Raw genomic sequence first — 19,760 nt, 5'->3', positions numbered from 1 at the left:
GAATAAAAGATAGTGATCCAAGATATTTGTTCTTATAGTAAAGTAGCACTTTCATTTCATTATAAACAGTATCCTTATGGTTAATAATCCTTTGCTCTAAATTATCATTATTCCATCATGTGTAACTTCTGATAGAAAAGTGAAATAAATCTAATTAATTATAGTGAAGTTGATTCCTTTTGCAGGCCGTTACGCAAAACTGACTATCCAGATAAGGTTTGAAGAATCCTACAAATGGCAGATTAAGACTTCTTAAGGTTGCTAAGAATTAAGAGAGAAATTAAGAGAGAAATCAATTTTGTAATGTCTGATCATACTACAATTAAAAAATATAATATTAATTAATCTTTTCCATACTATAACAATTTTTACAATGAGTCAAGGAATAAAATCTTCTATACTCTTCTATATATTTTACACGATTTGTGTGTTGTGGGTATACAGTAGTGATGGGTTCTCGGAATCGCACCCACGGCTCCGAACCGCTTCCGAGCATAGCAAATCCGGCTCCGATTCCGGCTAGGTTAAAACCACGATTCCGCCCGGAGCTGTCCGGAGCCGCCCGGAATCGTCGGAATCGTCCGGAACCGTCCGGAACCGTCCGGAGCCGCCTAGTCGGCAGCCGGAGCCGTCGGAATCGTCGGAATCGTCGGAATCGTCCGGAACCGTCCGGAGCCGCCTAGTCGGCAGCCGGAGCCGTCGGAATCGTCGGAAGCGTCCGGAGCCGTCCGGAACCGTCCGGAGCCGTCGGAATCGTCGGAGCCGTCCGGAATCGTCGGAATCGTCCGGAACCGTCCGGAGCCGTCCGGAACCGCCTAGTCGGCAGCCGGAGCCGTTGGAATCGTCGGAGCCGTCCGGAGCCGTCCGGAATCGTCGGAATCGTCCGGAACCGTCCGGAACCGTCCGGAATCGTCCGGAGCCGCCTAGTCGGCAGCCGGAGCCGTCGGAATCGTCGGAATCGTCGGAGCCGTCCGGAGCCGTCGGAGCCGCTAGTTGGCAATGATATAACCTAGATTATTGCACTATCAGCAAATTTTATACAATCTGGTAAAAATAAAAAAAATAAAGCAATCTTTATTTAAAAAAATAAAGCGCTAGCAATAACTAGCGGCTACGGACGGCTCCGACGATTCCGACGATTCCGACGGCTCCGACTGCCGACTAGGCGGCTCCGGACGGTTCCGGACGATTCCGACGATTCCGACGATTCCGACGGCTCCGGCTGCCGACTAGGCGGTTCCGGACGGCTCCGGACGGTTCCGGACGATTCCGACGATTCCGGACGGCTCCGACGATTCCGACGGCTCCGGCTGCCGACTAGGCGGCTCCGGACGGCTCCGGACGGCTCCGGGCGGTTCCGGACGGTTCCGAATTTGGAGTACTGCACCTACCTTCCGGAGCCGCTTCCAAAATTTATGGAGTCATTCGGAAGCGATTCCGTTTTTTTGTCGGATTTACCCATCACTAGTATACAGCTATACAGTCAGAATGTTGGAAAGACATTTATTTTTAATTTTTACCAGACTTTATGTAAATTTTTCCATACTTTCAGCAATATCGGTTAAAAATCTCAACCAAAACACATACAAATAGCGATGTTACGGTACAAAGAGTAAATTTATCCTACGGTGAAAACCCATATCTTCAATAAGCAAAACTTTTTTTATGGAAAAATTCTTGTTACTAACTCTCGGATGTTTAAAATTTGAAATATGAACTCTTCTTTTGCAACAATATGAGGAAGTGTACTTTTATAAAATTAATAATACCCATTTTTAGTTTTTAGTAGATTTCATTGTTTAAAACGTCCAATGCAGCATCAGCGGTATTCGGGAGATGCCTTTAGTTGCTGTCTGGCAGTAGCACCCTAATTCTCTATATTTGTTAAACGTGTTAAAAGGAATTAAGTTTAGGCAACATTATGTTTATGCGGAACATAAATATGCTTGTATTACAAAAACTCATAAGGTACAAACATTATGGCAGTATGCTTAAACCTTCAAGCAGTAACCGGATCGCTGAACCGAATTTCAATCAAAGAATCTTTCGTTCCATCACTATGGTGGAAAGTTGTAGCGCCATCTATATCTGAAAACTCTATTCATTATGCGCTTAAGCACCTCATACACGACTTTTCAATTATATTTGGTTGTGATCAATCTGTTTAAAATATTATCAGGAACAAATAAAATTAAAAATTTAAATAAATTTATTTTGAGATTGTTTTATCTAAGTCAGAATTTGAATAACTAGGGTTATTCCTTTCCAAATGGACCCCTTTAAACCATTTTATCATTTTTTTTGTAAATTACGTGTTATATTCTATTACCCTATCTATTCTATAACTACTACTATCTCTTTCAATCCTATTGATCAGGCGTTCCCATATTTAACTGGCTACAAAGTCTTGCTTTCTTTATTTCCGTTAGAACGGCCAGGACATATGTCTAACTAGGTCCTTATGTTGGATAAACATTGCAATGTTTAATTTATTTTGTTTAGTTTCAACCGATATTAATTCAAATATTATATTCTCTTAGTATGCAACACGTCTCCCATATAATTGTCAAAGAACTGTTGTATGTCTAGATTGTAGTTAGATTTTTATTAATATCACTACCCATTACAATTAATTACTTGCTACTCTGCCCAAGATTGTAGTATTGGACTTGTAAATAACAGAGTCAGTAGGGTTTGAGTTTACCATACATTTGTTTTTATTCGACAAGGACCGGCCAAGCTGTATTGTTTACAATATACATGTCTTGATTTGAAATATCGATTGCGTCTTGTTTCCCAGAGATTCGATAAGAGAGGTTTGGGAAGACCTAAATCGTCCTAACAGTTAAGGAGCAACAGCTGGAAGCTTTGTTGAGTATTGAGTATGAACTATCGAATCACTTGTGGAATGATAGAAAGTCTGTATATGAGTAAACGTTAATATCTTTGTGTTATATGTTTATATGTTTGTTGGATTTTAATAACTGAGCAGATACGTATTACGTAAAGACAAACATAAACAGAAGCAATAACAGAAATTTAAGTAAGACGTAGGCTACAGCTTTGGTACCAGGTTTATCGCTATGTTGGTTTTATAAAAGAATCAAAATTAGTACATGGTACAGGGTCTAATAAGTTGTCTATGTCCTATGTCTTTATAGGAGAATTTGTAGGAATTATGGAAAGTATGTCCTCATTTTCTCGTGAGCTAATACTTCGAACGTGATCTATAATGTCTTCAAAGTTATGTTTATTTACATGGATTCAGTTTGTTTATTCACAATTCATAGAACTACGATGACCAAAAAAATTCTTATTCGATTACCGAATTTACGAATCGTAACATGACCAAATAAATATGATTTTGGTAGTTCGATTTTCGTAACTCGTAATAAGTTTTGAAATGTTCAATTGTTTCAATGTTTTCAACATAGGTGTAACATTTGTTTACTACCTGGTGCTAAAATAAAGTAGAACGCACTGGAGACGCAAAGGTGAAATGTTTCTAAAAATACCAACCATTGAACAATACGTCATATTTCGTATTTTTGTTTTAACCCAGGAGCTATGTACATGTAAGATTCTACTAAATAGAAGGTAATTGGTGTTCGTTTCATCGTTTCGATGCAATGTGCGCAAACCAAGCCATTTGGATGCGCCGTGCGCAACCGGTTATTTGAGCAGGTGAGGTGAGAGTAAATGCTTTCGAGCAACCTCGTTCTTTCTCGAGCGCGCGCTGGTGTATTGCGTACAACGTGAGTGAATATAAGCAAACCACAATGATGCAATTACGATATTTGCGAGAGTTTGTCTCTTCTCTGCTAAATGAAGTTTTGCTTTAGTGGGTTGCTAACAATGCAAATACGAGAAATTCTTTAGTGAGTGTAATAATTCTTTACATTTAATAACTACCATAACAACAGAGATCACTAACTGTAATGGGATTTACGAACAGCTCATAATGCTGGCGCAATTTACTTCAAGCGCAACATTACTAAAATAATTATTATTAAAAATATACTGTTAGCATCTTTTACTACAGAGTAATCTCTGTTTTACTACAAACCGTAGAAACCCCTGTAATACTCTCCGAAAAAGATTTTACAATACATGTTCTCTTGTTTTCGCTACACACACGCCGCAAGGGATGACTAATGTTTACGTTGCGCACTGGAGCTACTCTCGTTTTCCGTCCGGTTTGATACCTTTTTTTTCAAACTCGTATACTTACTGTGTACGCACACATGTTTTGCTAGAATGACGGCATTCTCTCCTATTAGCTGACACGAACGAAAGACAGCTGTTGTTCATTCGGCAATACGCGTATGTTCATCGTCTCGAACAAGTAACGATCATGGTCATTAGCATTAAAGTTTAGAAGTCCTGAAGACAATTTGCTATTATTTTATTTCTTATAATTTCTAAACAAAACTGCTAGACTTTGACGGATTACCATAATGTGTTGTTACGCAACACATGTTTTTAAAATGGTATTTGAATGAAAATTGCATCGTAGTGATTACATACTTTCAGGCGTTAGAGATTCAAGGCGCGATCTGGCGAAAACACTTCGCAGATGATAATTAACAATTGTTTGTTTCTTTTTCGTAGAAATATATTATATACACACTTACTCGATATTACTTTATTACAATGAATAATTTATGTTTAAAACACAGCAACATTCGTGATTATATCGATCCGAACTTCACTGATCTTTGCCGTAGAACGGAGCGAGCGCGTAGAATGAACGCGTTACCGTAGCAACGTCGCAACGAACATTCATCGTTACGATCGTCACGAGTCGAATCGAAACCTGCATTCGTACACCAACATTGACCACGTTCAAGTACAGATTGCTGTCTGAAGCTCGAAAACAGGCTTAGTCGAAGTGCGTGTTTCACATTTAGTGTTTTACTCACTCTCTTCGTGTGCGGGTGCGGCTTGAGAGATTTCGAATGCTCCATCTTCCAGCATCTATTGGGTGGCGATATAATCAACAGTGTCTAGTGCCTTAGCTTACCGCACCACGGAGAGAGTTGTCGGTTGACGGTGGGTTGGTTTTGTTTATGTTCTAGTATGTAAATGCTTTTTTTTAGTTTCCTCGAACGGTGTAGTGCTTTCTTTACGGGAAAATTGCGAAGCATTTTAAAATTGTGTAACAAAATATGCGCTGAAAGCAGTCTATGTACGCTCACAAACACATTTACCCACGCAGTTTTTGTGCGAAGGTTAGCGGCTCAGCTTACTATTGTATCGGCGAGGATCGTTGCATCTCCAGAAGAAAAATCTGTCGTGATAGAGTGCTTAAAGTGCGAGGCCTCTCTTGGCTGCTGGCTCTCGGGACCTTGGTCGTAAATACGATCGGCTACTGTATCAGTGATACGAATGATGTGATACAGGAAGCCCGACCGTACCGGAGTGGCTTAAGTGTGATATGATGTTGTGCGCAATATGCTCCAGTGTTGAGGTTGCGCCGGAGTGAGATGTGATTGTCTATTTGAAGTCGCTAGTTCTTAACTATGCTAAATAGTGATGCCTAATATATTACCGCCCTGCGCATCGCTAACGAACGTTTGTAGAATTAATACAAAGGAAGAAGTTTAACCGGGAATCTTTCCCCGCAGCACTCATTCGAATAGGAAGTTTTCAAATCAACCCTGCGTCCCCGCTGCAAAAAGAGCATACGCGCGAAGGCAGTATGGATCGGGTCGCCTGGTTCGCAGTGTGACGTGATCGTTTGGCCTTGCCAAAACCTGCTTCGACGCCGCTACAGAGGGACAGCAGCGGTACGCTCTTCCGTGACGCGAGTCAAAAAGCCTACGTCACTTTCGGCTTCAAAAAAGGTAACATACTACGCCCAGACAGATCGTTTCACCACCAGTCAAGATTGTCGCACTGAAGTGTCTTTCGTCCAAGGATGCATTATGTTTTTCATTACTGCCTAGCGTTACTCGTTTGCCCGTTACTTCAAAGTGGTGGTTTAAAAAGGAATGTTAAGCAAGCTTAAAAAAATACACCTTTGTTGGTGTGTTTTTGTCTGCTGAACGAATGATAACAATTTTTGAACACGGTGATGTCATATAGTTACTGTCGTTGAGTGAAAATTTAAACTTCAACAAATGCCTCCGCATTAAAGAAACTAGTCTAATGTAAACATTATCAACTACATTCTGTTTAGCGACTAATGTGACAATTATATGATCATGTTGAAAATAAACGATACTGGAAAAACTGAAATAGTATTTCCAATACGACTTGCCTACAATTTGTTATGGCAGAGAATTTCAGGGGCGTTCTCAGGTCATGGCAGGTTGACCCTAATCGATGTGATTCACGCTAAAGTTAGGCATAATTTTATTTTTAGGTACCGCGAAACGAAGCGACGGTTCTAAATTTAGAACCAATCCCATCTTTATCATATGTGCCACTGGGAACATGTTTGTCTATCTGAAACAGACTCTTTCATTGAATGTGATAACATTTGTGTGCTGATGATCTTCACAACGATCATGATTGCGTTGAGTGGCGTGTCCAGATGATTCGTGTCAAGTGGAATGATCGTGTGACCGTACGCGTTCGCGTTCACCGCTAACGATCGATCTGATTCTCTATGCGATGAAACGCTTCACTTGCTTTCTTTCCGATTTTGGGACGATGGTTATTGATTCGCATTCGCACTAGTTCGGTGTGCGTGGAAAGCAATCCACGACGAACGTTCTGCGGCTTATTGGCTGCTTAGCATTCTCGCAATCGGGCTGACCGCCAAACAAGCTGGTGATTTCAACCTTCTTCGTCATTTGGTTTCGTCTTTTCGGTGTATGTGTGTGTGTGGTGTGTGTATCCTCCCACTCGGAGGACCGAAACACACAGCATCTTAAAGATACACTGTGAGGTTGTATTCACGCTCGACTATAGGCTGTTTCCAAGCAAATTTTGAAAAGCCAAGAAACAACATGGGGAAAAATACAACAAAAAAAAACTTAAAAATTATGACCAGACCAAAGGTAACCTTACAATTCAGGGCGAGTTTTATTTTTGGAAATCGTTCATTTTCTCTCGCCCGACACTACACGCGGGCAAATGACCGGTGATGGTGTTTGTGGAGCTAGATTCATCGTAATGCGAGCGAAGCTAATGTTGGATACGGCAGTCGTAGTAATAGTTACGGCAAATGCGTAACATCGCAAAGAATCTTAGATCGTAATAATGAGAAATGCTTATCCACCATGTGTGTTGGCGCATGCTTCCAGGTTTCGGTTGCACATCGCTGTTTTTGGCATGCATGGATATGTATTTTTAAATGCGACATATGTCATACGTTAATCGCTAGTAAATATGATGATAATTACAATACCCATCAAAGCCATGGTCTTTAAACGTTGGAAGAATGGTTACATGTTGCAAACTGTGAAGAGACTAATTTCGTAGTGGCTTTCCTTTACAGACACATCTTTACCATATACAATTGTCGAGTATGCCTAATTTTCGACAACCATTTTCGACGGTATGCCGACGTGTTATATATGCGCAGACAATATGGTTTAAAAAGAAAAAATACAGGAAACCAGACTAACTATCCGATGCTAAAATTCGTTTTTCAATTTATTAATGAATGTAATACGCGTAAATATTTACATGTGGAAGAGTCTGTAAAAGTATTAATTAAATAAGGTAATAGTTATCACAGTAATTAACAAAGTCCTATAAGTCCTATTGCTATATCCTGAAATGTTTTGTAATTTAAGTTAACTTTTAGTTTTCCTTTTGTCAAATTTAGATTACATTTAGTTTGACAAAAAAATCGCGCCCTTTCAACTTTTGTCCATTTACAATACGCCCTGGCCGTTCTGAACGAATAAAAAAAGCACACACTTTTGCCCATCGATGCAATGCAAACACATGGCTGGTTTGGGGTGGGGTGGTATTGTGTCTGTAGGACACTGTGAGAAAAATATGCATTCTTGATAACCTTGACCCGAATGTGCTTTCCTTCTTCTCGCCCCAAACAGCCATTTTACAGTACATGATGTTGGGTGAATGGAGTACACGGTTAGTTGTTTAAATTTGGATGTTTAAGGCAATATTGTTTTTAGTTGTCAATTGCTGTAAAGGATTGAAAGAGCCATTTGGAAACTTATTAAAAATAATACAAAATCAAAAATGAATTTTCGGTTCAATAAATGCTAGTATTACCATTTTCATTCATTAACAAATGAGTCATTGTTTGACAGTACTGTTGGTTCTTGTTGGGAAACAATTTAAAATAAGATACACAATTAATTAAATACATGTTTCCAAATAATTCTCCTCTAATAAAAATCATTTCTGAGTAGAATGCTTTACTTTGGAATAGACTCAAACTATTGACAAAAAATACACAAAGTGCTTTCTGTGCAGATTGTTGTTCAAGTTGTATAGCAAGCCTTTTTTTATTCGCTGTATTGCTGTTTTTCGAATTGCAGTTGACACGCCTAACATGCCTTACCACATGTTACCAACTTATACTCATGTTTCGCTAATTGATGTTACAAATGTAGCATGTCGCAGAACAATAATCTTTATGATGCATCAAAGATTAGTGAATTAGTACCTGTGGAAGCAGACACGTAATCGAAAAACCGTGCATGTCATGTTGAAAGATAGTAATTTGTACGCGGATAGATCGGATAGAACTGATAGAAAAATTAAATCAACTTGGATATGTTGTCTGATTTGTGCTATAAAAAGGTGTTAAACAGTAAACATTATCAATCAATTATCTAACGTGTTGTTTCATTTTTAGAGCGCATGTATCGTTATGGTTTGATCACAATAATAATAAAACATTACAATATAATTAAAAAAAAAGCGAAATACACGGTTTATTACTCAAAATCGTACATTCCATTCTTTAATCTTTCATGCAAATGACGTGTTGGATCAGAAGCGCTAATAGGGCAGCTTATTGATTCGGTTTCCAGTCCACATGGTCAATAGTCATGTGAAATATAACTGTGGATGTTTAAACGTACGTATGATACTTACCGGGTAGTGGATAGCAAATAGCTACTGTTTTATTCCATAGCATGCAGATGGCAGAGTTGTGCAGCTCGTTCTGACGGCGAAATGCACCACAATCGTTGGGGCAATGCATCCCGAGCTAATATCATCTGTAAAATTTACTGAAAGTACAACCGATACGCTCGTAATGGAAGACACTTGAGCGTGCAGCAATGGACAAAAAATATAGAAACGAAAAAAGAACCAACAAAAAAAACCAGATGGATAAAGCACAGACCAAATGACGGCAGTGATGCTACCAGTACATTTGGTACCAACGCTTGGAAGAACAGTAGCGAAGCAGTGCGATGTTTTTCGTACCGTAACGTCACGGATGGATTAACCTTTGGTATACGTGAGAACGGATAAGTGGTCCAGTACATTTTGTACGATTGCTTACAGTACTTTTTCAAACAATTGAAAAAAAACACCTTCTCACATTCATATGCGCATTTCGGATGGTACAAAGAGCGATATAGAAATATGTTACCGTCATTTGACTATCCCTGTTTCCTTTTGTATCAGAATCGATGCAAATGGTATCATGTGACGATGCTACTAACTTTTGTTCATACATCGACACATATTTAGTAGTGTAATGCAAAAGTTTCTATATGTTAATTTAACATCAACAAATGTATTTAAAACAAACCATATACATATGTATTTTAGAAATAATTAAAAAGTTATCAAACAACAAAAATGTGTGAAATTAATATCGAAATAAGTTTTATTGGTTCATTGGTAACCGAGAGGAACTTTTCATCGCTACTGCTCGCTTGTTCATTTTCTATTGCCAGACGACATTGATTTTATGCGCCGTTTTTAGAGCAAATGGGATGCATTCTGATACCCATAAGACGATGCAACAAATTGTCCGTAGATCAGATTTGTTTGCACAACTGTTGATTGCCAGAGGGGCGGTGGTGCGTCGAGAGAGATATGCTTGTTTGCTGCAACATATCATCGATCATTAATGGCAGTATTGCACACCTAGTATAGCGTGAATGGTATCCGACCAGGGCTCAGTGCACGTCCTTAGGCGATGCATCTCAAAAGGTGCGTTGGTATGCAGTGACCGAAGCCCTTTTGCTAATTGATATGTATTCGCACTTGTAGTAGCGTAGCGATAGCGATCAAAACCTTGTCCATTTCTTCGTCTGTTCGTTTGGGTCGTTTGCTTACATCGCATCTGGTTCGGATGCAGTGATATGCTGTATTTGCGATGTGGAACCTACTACACCTTCATGAAGGGTAACTCACGGCTTTAGCGCTGCGCAGCGTGGTAAAGGTGGTGAACGAGTTTTTGGTCTGCGCAAGCGTTATGGCCGTGGTGCCAGAAGAGGCCAGGGTGACGCGTTGCAGTACTAAAAATTCCGCTACCATTTATGGTCAACATCTTCACAATCGATTTTGTGTCAAACAGCACAATTCGCATACAGACATGCACAAACACATGATAATTGCATGTAGATATGTTCCACACTCTTATGCGTGCGGCAACCATCGGTTGATCGGTAACCATAGTGATCAAATCCGGCGGTCGCTTCGGTTCGACTATCATCTTTTTAACCGGCCGACCTGGAGTCATAGGCGAAAGGGAACAAAACCGGGTCTACTCAAAATGGCGAAACATGTAGTCATGCTGTTCGATCGCTCGATCTCCGATCTGCTGTCGTATGTCGTTTTCCGTCGCGTTCCAGTTGCTGTATGGGCAGGCATATCACGATCATGAAGGTAGCGTGGGGATCAGCTCAGTCTTTGGAGCACGCTTCTTTTTGGGGAGGTGTGATTGGTTTCCTTTTTGGGGGTAACCAAACCGAAAGAAGTTTTGGTGTTTTCAGCCAGCCGGCTTTGGGGCTGTCTGTGTCTATGTTCTGCTGATGATTCAGGGCTCAGTACATCAGTTCCCGCGACATCCCGCTACGACGTAATGGCAGCTTGTCGGCCTTAAGTTGGTGATGGTGATGGCCAATTTTAAAGGCTGTTTTAGTAGATGATCTTCAATTATTGCCTTTCCCGAGGGTTAATATGCGCTCTTGAGTTGTTTGGTGCAGTCTGTCGATGAAATGATGTTGATAATTGACGTGTTTGTAGGCTTATAAAGCAATGAAAATTTGCATAATTGCAGCTTAACCGGCTAGTTGATAACGGCAGGGTTCGTTTCAATAAACCTGCTTGGTCAACAATGTATGCAGTTATGATGCAAGAGGTATTGGAGCTTTTGACACCTTTAACTAGAGACTTTTAAAATGTTCAAGTAAAAAGGTGAGGTAATGTTGCTCTTATTGGAAACTAGTAAAATATTTTATTCAAGAACAATTACTTTGCGAGCTATATTCATATTTGTGAATACTTGGTTGAGGTACCATAATTATCTAAGCTTTTTAAATTTTTAAAACCAACAAAGTTTTATTAATTAATAAAAGTAAATTAATCGAAGCCGTAATCATGAATTATAAATAAATAAAAGTAAATTAATAAAAGATTAACAAAGTTAATGTTCATGTAAAATTGATAATCTCCATCTGCACCGAATATGTATTTGATCGATACATTTAAAAAAAAATTGTGTAGAAACAACCGTCACTGTTACGAAATAATAACTGGTAAATAATGGTCTTTTATATCGAAAGACTTTTAAAGAATCTGTTATATTCTGAGACGTACCTATCCATTCAATCACTTGGGAATACAGTTAGCTTACTTGCAATGTATTTAATCGGAAATAAAGACGACAAGGCTTTGTTAAATTCCTTATCCTACATAACTATATCCATCAAACATCTGAACTAAGTTGTTTCCATCGTAGACTACTAGGCATTCGTGAGAATTGGGTTGCATAGCAACATTATCAGGTGACTTTACAGTAGTAGCCACATTTCTAGATTTGAAAGACAAGTTGGATGCCTTGGTTTAATTAACAACTACCAAACGATGGCTGTATTCGTATGGTCGAAGCTATTGGCGCTAACAGATTGTCCTCACTCTTTGCAGCAATCAAAATTATCTCGCGAATTGCTTAGTGGTCCTTTCTTGGAGGTTTGTATCGTAGCGACATGAAACTTGTTTCACTAAATTTACCACGACGGCTGACACGTTCGCGCGAACATTGTAAAATCAGGCAAGAAAAACGAATTTTTGTTAAATCGACTTACCAGCTACTCAACTGACCGGCTGCGAACAACGTACTTATATGGAAGAATGTGTTGGATTATCATTCATATCTATTGACTGATATGGTAAAAGCAACTCGTCACCCCATGGTGAAACAGTGCCATATGGCAATAACTTATGACATATTGCCGAGCAAACAATATCGGACCAGTGCCCGATTGAGCGGTAGGAAGATAGATGCCCTGGTCCGGAGCGCAACCACAACAGCTTCTTATGGTATGAAAGATGCCACGCATGGTGTAAAATCGAATTTACACTTTTCGTAACACTGTTTGTGTGATCATCAGAATAGAAAGCACATTTATTTATAATAATTGCTCGGCTACTGCAAATGACACAATCGATGAATCAGTGCAAAAGTTGTATAAATACAAAAGTCAATATACTTAATAATAATTATATAAGTAGCCAGTTTCAAAAGACAAATCTAGTTCTTTATTGTGTAAGATGTGTTAAATGATATTGAAGCAAAACAAAAGATTAGTTGAGTATTTATACTTGGTAAATTATTCTTCTTCTTTCGAATTTTGTGTGAATAAAATGTATCTTGCTTAATAATTGAAATTAAAAATCACACGTGAAAGCGTTATTACTTGTAACCATGATGTAAGAAAAAAGATTTTCTGTTTAAATGTAATGAACCTAATGATCTTACAAAATTAGTGCGTTTGGCCTGTCAACAAATTTGATTGATATCCCACAGTTTAACTACTCGTCCAGTTTGGGTTCAAATCTCGACTAGACAGATCCTCGCCCGTAATAACTATCAGAGCTTAACAATTATTATCTGTGGTAAACTGTGGAAGACTGACAAAAGCTACAGAGTTAAACAGAAGACAAAAGAAAAGAAACTGAATCGAATGTGATGTTTCGTTTTTAGAGTCTGTCTTGACATCTTTTGTCATGAAATCAAGTTTGTAAGAGAAGACCTAAACATATGCGGAAGTTGCCGTTGTTGTTCATAAGGAGTAGAAAATGGACATTGTTTTAAAACATTAATCAATTTTAAAAGGATTTTAGGCTTCGTAAAAACTAAATGAAAACATCGGAATTGTTGTGATGATTTACTAAAAATTGATAAATAATAATTATTGGTTCAAATAACAATAATTCAGTGGCAACTAACAACACCTTATGGATCATTCACAATGTATATCAAGTGATGACAAGTTGAATCACAACCTTCGCCACTGTCGTACAGTGAATGGCAATGTGTCTACACCGTTAACAAAAGATTGGCCGCGCTGGTGCGATTTTAAAATAAGGTGAGACTTTCAGACTATAAAAACAAACAAATGCGCTTTATTTTCCGGAGAGGAACGTTTCGTCTTGATCTTGAACCTGATGCACTGATGTCTGATCCATGAAGCCGTGCTTGTTCGTACAATCAAGGCGAATCAAATTGCTTTTCACTTCAATCCAGCACAAAATCATGGACAGAACACAATTTGTTTCAAGTAACCCTGAATCAGCGACCGAACCCAGAGCAGAGGTGCGAATAAAATAACTGTGAGTTGGATGAACACTTTCGAGGACTGCGCGACACCGAATCTGTTGACCGTGGCAGTGGAGAATGGAGGTTTCAGAATTCAACTCATCTTTCAGTCACCGACCGGGGGGGGTTATTGTTGTTTCGCACACTTTAGTACAGCAAAGGTTGAACGTTGTATAGAATGAGAAATACGTTTCAGGTTCGTGATATCTTTATAACATGCGCAGAACGTATGTAAGCTTCACACGCACCGATGTGTGAATTCGTATATTACGGTGTTAGTATTTTAGTACATCTGATGCGCGTACAAAGTGTAACAAGAGTTTGTTAGTGTGCGATCGTGGTCATTTAATTTGAAGCGATGAAAAAGCTTATTCCGTTTATAAACCGATACGTGCGGCATGTGCACACAGAACGATTGTACTATTTCTTCCGTGAAGTGTTACATACACAAGTGTCTTTACAATTCCAGTAAATATTTTTCCGCTGTCTGAGGTTGAAAGATGGGGAATAGTTCTTAAATTCCATTCATTTTAAAACGATTCCTCACACAGTATTTGACTGCTGGCAGAAGCGCGTGGTGTGTTGTAGCAGCGTGTCCGTGAGTGTGATTGTGGTATACAAAATTTCCTATTGGCTATTTATTTCAATGTCTCGTCAACATGTAGAAATGTGGTTGTAGAAAGAAACGCACGTGTAATTTTTTTTAACACTTTGTTTTTATTATTATTACTGATTGATATAAATAGATAATAATCCTTCGATCCTTTACAGCGCGTTAAGTGTCATTCTGTTTTTAGTGATTGTGTTGTTTTAGAAGTGGGCATATGGGTTTAGCGGTTGGTTTCTATATCGTGATTTGAGTTTGTGTAATGGTTCGTTTTTAATTTTTCGATATTTTTATTCGTGATAAACAGCTATGTATATTCAAGTCATAACTTCTTAGTGACCAACCATACTAAGTGAATTCATTGATTATCTTAAATTAAATCCTGTGCAAAGTATTCTAGAAGTTTATGTGTTATGAATTAAGCAAAAATTTATCAGAATCGATTTATCAGAAATCAGTGACTTCAATGGGTACAACGACTACAGTATTGGACACGAAATTCGTAAGAATTTAACTCAAGATCTAGTCGCAAATATGTTGGGTATACTTTATATACCTTTCTCTTACCGTTTTTTTAAAGTTAAGCTGCAATATAGGATTAATTTATTAGTTGCCTAACAGAATTGCAATAAGTTTAAATGTGGGAGTTGTTTATAAATTTACTCGTTATGGTGATGCCTTTTGTTTTTAGTTTTACAAATAATCTCATATTTTTTTTAATTTTACATGTCTTTTTTCTCGTCTACTGTTTTAGCTACACATTCAACGTAAAACTAGTGTTAGTGAAAAGAACCCAAAAGAATTGTGTTCGTATTGTACGCTGAGTAATAAACAAACTGTACTTAATTCGCGCTGTGAAAATTGAAGTGCTATTATAAACTTCGGTACCGGCACATCCATCCAAAATAGGTGCCATGGGGAAAGATTATTACAAAACTCTCGGTATACCGAGAGGATCTACGGATGAAGACATAAAAAAGGCCTATCGAAAACTAGCGCTGAAATATCATCCGGACAAAAACAAATCACCTGGCGCAGAGGAAAAGTTTAAGGAAGTTGCGGAAGCGTACGAAGTGTTGTCCGACAAGAAGAAGCGAGAAATGTATGACAAGTTTGGCGAGGAAGGATTAAAAGGACGTAAGTTTTAATGGTTGGAATGGTGCGAAGTGCCTACATTGCTACAAATCCCTATCTCTCTGTATTTCCACAGGAGCTTCGAACGGCACGTCAAACTCTTCTCAGAATTTTACTTATGAATTCCACGGAGATCCCAGAGCTACGTTTGCACAATTTTTCGGCTCAAACAACCCGTTCGGATCGTTTTTCGATATGCACAACGATAGTTTATTCAATAGCAGTATTTTCAACGATGACGATTTCTTCACACCCTTCAGCGGTTTGGGTAACCGGCACGGTCTAGGTGGTGCCTTTAGGTATAGCAAATCTACAATTCTGGCGCAAGCGAGGAAGCACTACATAATATACACATATATCTCTATTTCCCTTGCTTTCAGGTCGCACTCATTCAACGTTCACTCGCCGCTCAAAAAGGAGAAAGTTCAGGATCCCCCGATTGAGCACGATCTGTACGTTACACTAGAAGAGATCTATCATGGCTGTGTGAAGAAGATGAAGATTTCGCGCCGTGTCTTACAACCAGACGGTACATCGAAAAAAGAGGACAAATGCGTGACCATATCCATAAAGCCAGGATGGAAGTCTGGTACGAAAGTTACCTTCCAGAAAGAGGGTGACCAAACAAAGGGCAAAATACCTGCTGACATTGTATTTATCGTTCGCGACAAACCCCACGTCTGGTTTCGGCGTGAAGGAAGTGATCTGCGATATACTGCTCGATTGACGTTAAAACAGGTAAGTGTATCTGAAAGCCTCAGATCAATTTCTTGCAGCAATCGAATGTTTTATTGCATGGTCGAAATATGTAAGGAATTATCCGCTTATGTCCACAAGCTAAGCTACTTTTCGCAATAAAAAATGCTAATTAATGTTTTGGGAACATTAGGATTTGTATATCAATGTTTATATAAACAATTGTTGCTTCAACGCTAGTCTATTGATTCAGATGTGGCACAAGAGACATGTTCGGTATCATACAATTTTTATCAGATTTTTAATTTTTTTTTTGCCGAGGTCGAGCACTTAGTACTTTTATTTCAAATGATAATTATTTAGTAGTCTTGTATAGTTTTTTTTTTGTCAATTGAAAATGAATTATTGAATTATTTATTAAATGATTGAATGTTGTAACTGTTGAGGTTGTAACTGTTGGAACACTTGTAAACATTGGTCAATACAGATTTTGAATGCAATTTTTCTTTTAAATTGCCATTGCATTCGAGTCAAGCTCATGAAGACACAGCACAAAAATTATGAAACTGTTAAAAGGCAATGAGTTTTGTAATATTAACGAAAAAATCTGGTGAAGGATGGGAAAGTTTCTTAAATTTTGAATAAAGAACTAATAGCCCTTGCAATATAGCATGAAATAAAGTTTTTTTCAAAAAAATAAACAAACATTAGAAAAAAGTAGTTCTAAAACTGTGATTCACCGCCAATAATTTGTGATGTAATAGAAGGGATGAAGATAGCACTACTAAAAAAATATTTGCATTCTACTCAATCTCCAACCAGTACTCAGTCAGGCAATCAGTTGAAGTTAGGCTATGGAAGCAGATACTTTGCATGAGATTGCTCTGATATGTGCTGTCACCATTTACATCGAGTAATAATTCTAACAAATTGCTTTAAACAATGCATGTGCTATACGTAATTTTACTATAATGAATTAAGTACAATTATGATTCCTTTCTTGGTCATTTCAGGCTCTCTGTGGTGTTATTTTTGAGGTACCCACTATGACAGGAGAAAAGTTGCGTATCAGTACAAAACAGGAAATCATCAAACCTAATACGGTAAAGCGCATCCAAGGTTACGGGTTGCCGTTCCCAAAGGAACCATCGCGAAAAGGCGATCTGCTCGTAGCGTTCGATATTAAGTTCCCCGATAAGCTTAGTACGTCGGAAAAGGAAATGCTTAACAATATGCTTCCCAATTCGTAGTGTTAACCGGCCCCCTGCGGTACACATTTGTCGCGTTTGATTTTCTTTCTTTTGCATACTATGTAGACTAAACGTGCATCAATCATATCAATCAGTGGAGCATGTGATGTGATGTACTAGAGCATGCGTAGCATACCATCGACATAACTGACAGGCCATCCGACGCATTTGTATATAGTGCCATTCTAATGCGAGCAATCACCATTTTTTGTTCTTTGTGAACGAAAAAGCTAAGCGAAATTTGGAACTGTAATTTAGCGCTACTAAAGTGAATATAAAAAAACTGCTAAAACATTTTCTTATGGGAGTAGAAGAACAAGCTTTGTTGCGTACGATACGTCCAGTTTGATGAATTACAGTGTATGACTATTATTATTGCACAATTTCTAATGTATAGAAAGAGTAGCAAAATACTTGGTATTGATAATTGCAACTCTGCTTGATGAAGGTTAAAATCTGGAGCTAGTTTCTTTGTTCTTATTATAATATACTAATGGACATGACTGTGCATTGGGCTAGCAGAACGTGTTTTGAATGAACATTTCTCAGCAATAGTAGAATGGATCATGTTGATACTTTAACATATGCTTTATCAAAAGTCGGAGAAAATTAGAGAATACTATAACGTGTATTCTTTTCTAAGCAGTTGTGTTAATAATCCTTGTACGCTGAGAGATATTCACGGAACAACTAATATATGACTACGAACTCGCGCCATCATAATAATAAAAGATTTAAAATTTTGTCATCTGTGTTTTAGTATTTTTTTTGTACCGTACAATATTCTATTCACATAATCCGAGGTAAATTTGGAATACAGGAGTATGGACAAATTTTCCGCTTTGAGACAATGGAGTAAGTAATGGAACATCGGACAATCAAATTGTGAAGGACTTTTATGAAATATGTACGGAAAAGTGTTTATTACAAAAATAGTCTTGTAGGGAGTATTTATGTGACACGTTTAGTTGAATCGACTAAACGGGCATAAATAGTGAATTGATGTAAGTGCGTTACAGCGTTCATTATTTAGACGCCAGTTTGCTCCCGGATCCAGTTGCGGAAATGAGTGGTGCGTACATAGCCAGACGGTAAACCGGCTTCACAACCAATGGCAGCGACGAAAGACACCACACCGATTTGGAGGGATTGGCCATTTTCGGTAACGGTCAGTGGGCCACCGGAGTCACCGTTGCATGTACCTTGGTTGGCCGCGTCACGACCGACGCCGCACACAGTGGAGTCAATGATGGTTGCCGCTCCGTACGTTCCCATGCACTGAATATTGGAGATAATGTTCAAGTGGACGAAGTTCAGCGTGGTGGAGATAGTGGAAATCGAGTCACTGGTACGACCGAATCCAGACACGGTAGCCTCACGGTTCAGGAACGTCTCAGTCAGATCAGCTTCAGGCAGAGCAACGACTTGAATATTACCACCCAGCGGCATAGGCTCGCTCAAACGGATTAGACCGATGTCGTTGTTGAGGTTGCTCGGGTTGTAAGCAGGATGGATGACGATTAGGTTGGACGTGCGCACAGTACCTTCATTAATGTTGATCGTTCCAGCACGGACAGTGAATTGAATAACATTCACTTGACAGTGAGCAGCGGTAAGGACCCATTCGGCCGAGATGAGCGAACCACCGCATGCAAGGTTGCCACCAGCGGTCTGACCAGTCAGGAAAACTTGATACGGGAACTGGCCAAGCGATGCTGGGAAACCATTGACGATGCGTGCACTGCGAGGAGCTTCACGCATTGGCACGATCGATTTGTAGCTGATCTCCCGAGCCTAGGATGTAAGCACGAGTGAACATTAATTGGTTGTTTATACTTCTGCTGAAGGTGTACAATTGGGTTCTTACCTGGGCCGCAGCCAAGCAGGCCAAAACGACGACGATGAACAGTTTCATGATTAGTACTGACCACTCCGAACAATTGAGTTAATGTGCTACTGGATCTTTTCTTATATATACTATACCAACCGTGCGTCATACACTTGATAGATTGCTGAATTACGTTTCGTAAGAGAAGTTTGTGATATCGATTTGATATCAGGGTAAACTGTTAAGATATTTTTTTTTGCTCCTAAGATAAGATATTAAACCAATGCATACAACCTGCTGTTACATGACCAGGCAAATGTGGTGTGTAAATCTATTAATATTTACGATTTTAAGAGTATTTTATAAGGTCTCGCTTCTTATCGGACGTTATTCTAAGATATGTCTATAAGTCCGTCTACAGCGGGAAAACACCGGCGGTGGATTATCGATTCCGGGTAGATTGCAAGAATGATTCGTGCCATTTTACGGTAGCCGAATTATCACTGCTACAGTGGTGGTAGTGTGCGTGAA

At 38.9% G+C, this 19,760-nt stretch overlaps 2 protein-coding genes across 7 annotated transcripts; one reads left to right on the top strand and one right to left on the bottom strand.

Moving 5' to 3' along the window:
* Positions 1 to 4,847: 4,847 nt before the first annotated feature.
* LOC125765881 (dnaJ protein homolog 1) lies at positions 4,848 to 18,149 on the top strand. 6 transcript variants are annotated; one of them, XM_049431379.1, is made up of 6 exons: positions 4,857 to 5,052; positions 5,628 to 5,846; positions 15,076 to 15,458; positions 15,532 to 15,754; positions 15,836 to 16,193; positions 17,165 to 18,149. In XM_049431379.1, exons 3-6 carry the CDS (start codon positions 15,236 to 15,238, stop codon positions 17,399 to 17,401), a joined length of 1,041 nt encoding a protein of 346 aa, XP_049287336.1. In that variant the 5' UTR covers positions 4,857 to 5,052; positions 5,628 to 5,846; positions 15,076 to 15,235; the 3' UTR covers positions 17,402 to 18,149. The 6 variants fall into 6 exon arrangements, with proteins under 6 accessions (XP_049287331.1, XP_049287332.1, XP_049287336.1 ...); XM_049431374.1 differs by having other exon boundaries at positions 4,848 to 5,052; positions 15,532 to 16,193; XM_049431375.1 differs by lacking the exon at positions 5,628 to 5,846 and having other exon boundaries at positions 4,848 to 5,052; positions 15,532 to 16,193.
* Positions 18,150 to 18,279: 130 nt separating this feature from the next.
* LOC125765883 (brachyurin-like) lies at positions 18,280 to 19,383 on the bottom strand. The gene is made up of 2 exons (XM_049431380.1): positions 19,269 to 19,383; positions 18,280 to 19,195 (listed from the first exon to the last, which is right to left on the bottom strand). Exons 1-2 carry the CDS (start codon positions 19,314 to 19,316, stop codon positions 18,431 to 18,433), a joined length of 813 nt encoding a protein of 270 aa, XP_049287337.1. The 5' UTR covers positions 19,317 to 19,383; the 3' UTR covers positions 18,280 to 18,430.
* Positions 19,384 to 19,760: the final 377 nt, after the last annotated feature.

The sequence above is a fragment of the Anopheles funestus genome, chromosome 2RL (genome assembly GCF_943734845.2).
Source record: "Anopheles funestus chromosome 2RL, idAnoFuneDA-416_04, whole genome shotgun sequence".
Taxonomy (NCBI): domain Eukaryota; kingdom Metazoa; phylum Arthropoda; class Insecta; order Diptera; family Culicidae; genus Anopheles; species Anopheles funestus.
Note: the sequence above shows the minus strand (reverse complement) of the source record. Positions and strands in the feature narration are given on the sequence as shown.

Excerpts from the sequence above, each read along its gene's own strand:
- LOC125765883 (XM_049431380.1), bottom strand. The coding sequence starts at position 19,316 with ATGAAACTGTTCATCGTCGTCGTTTTGGCCTGCTTGGCTGCGGCCCAG. Across the intron at positions 19,196-19,268 it reads CCTGCTTGGCTGCGGCCCAG|GCTCGGGAGATCAGCTACAA; the intron begins GTAAGAACCCAA and ends CTTACATCCTAG.
- LOC125765881 (XM_049431375.1), top strand. The coding sequence starts at position 15,236 with ATGGGGAAAGATTATTACAAAACTCTCGGTATACCGAGAGGATCTACG. Across the intron at positions 15,459-15,531 it reads CGAGGAAGGATTAAAAGGAC|GAGCTTCGAACGGCACGTCA; the intron begins GTAAGTTTTAAT and ends GTATTTCCACAG. Across the intron at positions 16,194-17,164 it reads CTCGATTGACGTTAAAACAG|GCTCTCTGTGGTGTTATTTT; the intron begins GTAAGTGTATCT and ends TGGTCATTTCAG.